This window comes from Charadrius vociferus, unplaced genomic scaffold (genome assembly GCF_000708025.1).
Source record: "Charadrius vociferus isolate BGI_N301 unplaced genomic scaffold, ASM70802v2 scaffold365, whole genome shotgun sequence".
NCBI classification, from domain to species: Eukaryota; Metazoa; Chordata; class Aves; order Charadriiformes; family Charadriidae; genus Charadrius; species Charadrius vociferus.
The window spans coordinates 715053-718525 of record NW_009648559.1 but is presented as its reverse complement, the minus strand read 5'-3'; the positions used below and the strand labels follow the sequence as shown (position 1 = coordinate 718525).

The following is a 3473-nucleotide window of genomic DNA, read 5'->3' as shown; positions in this document are numbered from 1 at the left end:
GCCCCGCCCGCTGCCTGCCCTGCCCTCTGCCTGCCCGCTGCCTGCCCTGCTGCCCACCCTGCCCTCTCCTCCCGGTCTGGGCAAACCTGCCTGCGCATTCCGGAAGCGTGGGACACAGGCAATTAACTCCTACATTACACTAATTTACAAATAAATTACAAATAAGTTTTGTTTTAATTTTTTTTTGTTTGTTTTGGTCCTCATCCCAGCCGCGGATCCCGTAATTCTCCACTCTTTTCTCTCTCTCTCTTTTTTTTTTTTAAATTAAATTTATGATTTCGATATAGCACAGCTGTATTTCCACAGGCAAGCCCCAGCTCGGAACAGGGGAGCGGAGCACACCAGTTCAGGTGGGAGCTGGAAGCTCTGGGGAGCAGTGAGCAACATGTGGCTAATGCTCACATCAGAGCTGTGCTCGGTGGCCGCCATGGGCCTGGCAGCCCCACCAAACCGAGCATCACCTTACCACAACGTGGCTTTTAGCGCCTGTACTGACTCCCACAGACTCTTTCCTAAAAACAGCCCATCTGCGATGACTGCCCTCCGCACGCCGTACCAGTTTAGCATCCCATCTCCTACAGACAGCGACTGCTTCCTACCCGCCTCATCACAGACCTCCTGCTCAGGGCTGGGCACTCCGAGCCCTGGCTCCAGCTCAGCCAGAACGCTGAGTGCCAGTTCCCAGCACCACAGAAGACCACCGCGTACCAGATTGCACCCAGTGATGTCCACCCTTACCAGTACCCTTCGCCCTGGCAGCACGGACCCCAGCCCCACGCCTTCACTCAGCCAGCACCAGAATGCATTTGAGATACCAAACCCACATCTCCTCCTTATATACCTACCACTTTGTTCCACTTTAGGCTTTAGCGGTGTTTTCCTTGGTTTAAGCATTTGCTTCTTGAGCAGAGAGAAGGCCTTGGACTGCTGAGCTTCAGACAACACTCCCATACTCCTGAGGAGCCGGAGCACCCTGTGCAGCAAGAACGGCTTCACCTTGTGCTGGGTCACCTTCAGAGGACCCATATGAATTTTGGGCAGGTTGACTTCTTGGGCAGAGTTGTAAAAGCGGAAGAGATTCCAGGCCAAGCTGGGTCCAAAGGTATCCATTAAAACGTATCTGGAAAGTTTAAGGAGCATGTCACAGGGCAACTGCTTTTCTGGTGGTTTCTGGCCCAGGTTCTGACTTAGCAAACGTCTCCTTCCCTGGTGACTCAGGAGAGGGCCGCTCCTGAGCAGGCTGGAGGGTTTGTACGAGCCCACGGTCCCCGGAAGGGCTTTCTTACTGTGCAACAGTCCTTCGTAATCCATATCACACAAAGAACTGTTGGGATTCAGGCTATGTTCTGAAATAATCGTAAATACAGTAAAAGCTATTAAACGTAAACAGCAAAGAATCCTGGTGGGTTTGTTTCTTTGAAAAAAAAAAAAAACAAAAAAAACCCCAAAAAACCAAACAAGTGTATATCTCTATGTTTATCCCTGCTCTGCTGCAGCCCTGGATACAGCGCAGATTGCTGCGCTACTGTGACAGCCTTCCTCAATGTTTTGACAGGCCAAATCAATAGATTTGCAATAGATGAGGCTTTAGGTACTATACTGTAATAATGATTAATTGTATTTTTTTTATTTAAAAAAAAATATTCTGTAATGCTGGGGAAAACTATCTTTGTTATACATACACACACTCCAGAGTACAGATTCCTAAAAAAAAAAGGCCAGTCACCAAAAAAGTGTGTACTATTCCACATCCATTTTCTGAAAAACATTGAGAAAAACAATGATTCCTGTTAAAAACTTTAAAAGCCTTTTCCTACGTGACTAAGAAAGGAAACTTTTACACTCCTGCTGGGCTGTTTGCACATCGGGTCCAGCCCCAGGGCCCAGCACAGCCTCTGGGTTCCCAACAGACATTGGTTGGGTTGAAATGAAAGGCTCAGTTTTGCTTTTTAGGTGACCTCTCTGGTCTTCGCCTACGGATTAAAGCCACCAGCCTGGTGTACCAGGGTTAAGCTGTGGCTGCTCAAAGGCCACAGTAGCTTCATCCTGTGGACAAGAAGGTACCGGTATGGGAGAATCCAGACTCTCTGGAGCTTAAATTTGCTTCTAAGGTAGTGCCCCTACACAGCTCTCCTTCAATGAGGCTGAACCTGAAGGCTCAATTTACACCCTGAGAATTGATCAATAAAGCAATTAAATGCAACATAAGCAGGCTGGGACTTCATGACAAGTAGGGCTGCAAACACACGAGAAAGCTCTCATAATTAAAAGGGACAAGGAACCCCAAAATTTAATTGCATCTTGCCAACAGTGTTTGAAATAGTTAACGTTTTAACGTAACGGCATACTGCTAAAGGCTGGAGGTCACGTCCCGGGAGCCCTGGAATGTGCCTGCAGCCTTCCCTTTCATTCCAAAGCAGAGAACAGGATTTTTAAGAATGTTCTTCTGTTTCCTAGAGGTAGATCCCAGTCCAGCATGTCTGAGAATCTTCAGGTAGTTTTTTTTATATGATTCAAGATTAAGGTCATCAGCCTCAGGTGGCTGTGACTTACAGTCCAGGGGATTGCTTGCATATTGGAATTGTATTAGTTAAGTATTCTGTTATTGTGTGGGAATTTTACATACCAAAATGCACATTTATGGCTGTAATTCATCGCTGAAATACAACTCTGTACTACTTAGAAAGTGCAAAATATGACTGCTAGGACTAGACAGCAGTGGATAACTCATCATAATGAAAGCAGCATTTTGCATCTCTACCACATCTTTCATGCGGAGCAACCGATAGCCATTGCAAGAACCTGATTCATAAGACCACTGAGAGATCAGCGAGCTCTTCCACTCGTTTACTGATGGGTTGACACGGAGGGGAGCGAACTACTTGTGCGAGATCCCCGGGAGGAACAAGGTGAGGGGAAGGAGGACCCAGCTCCAGGAGGACCCCCGTAATACGGGGTCCACATGACCCCCTCCTCCTGCGCAGATGTGATGGTCTGTGCAGAGGGTGACTGCACACACCGCTGCCATTCGACTGGCGCCGGTCTGGGCTGAAGGAGAAGGGTTTTGGGGCAGACCCAAAGTGTCCCTAAGTGCACCTAATGGCACCGCTGCAGCAGAGCGATTTGAAATGTAAGCAACGTTAAATCTTTAAGTAGGTCTGCAAGCTTTCTAGAATAAACTGCTGTGTAAAACGTTATTTAGAATAAACAAAACTTTGGATCAATATCTTGTTTTCAAAGGCAGCCCTTAAACTAAAAAAGACCTGAGGAACTAAAGGAGGAAATAAACTAGGGTCCCGTTGCATGTAGTCACCTCCCGAGTCACAGTCAAATCACGCTTCTGTCTATGGCTCAAAGTCAAACTGGCAGCCAGAGGCGTGTTTCCCTTCCCTTTTTTTGGTGAGATAACAGTGCGCTTTAGCCCCGACAGCCGCACTCCTCCTCGCCCGGCACAGCTACAGCCGGGGCAGCCC

General features: G+C 47.8%; 1 protein-coding gene across 1 annotated transcript in view; it reads right to left on the bottom strand.

The window, feature by feature from the left end:
- LOC104287443 (transmembrane protein 2-like) overlaps positions 1-1311 on the bottom strand; it is a 54766-nt gene extending 53455 nt beyond the window's left edge. Inside the window, exon 1 of the mRNA XM_009886152.1 lies at positions 467-1311. Coding sequence (XP_009884454.1) covers positions 467-1311 — 845 coding nt within the window. The remainder of the gene's footprint in view (positions 1-466) is intronic.
- Positions 1312-3473: the final 2162 nt, after the last annotated feature.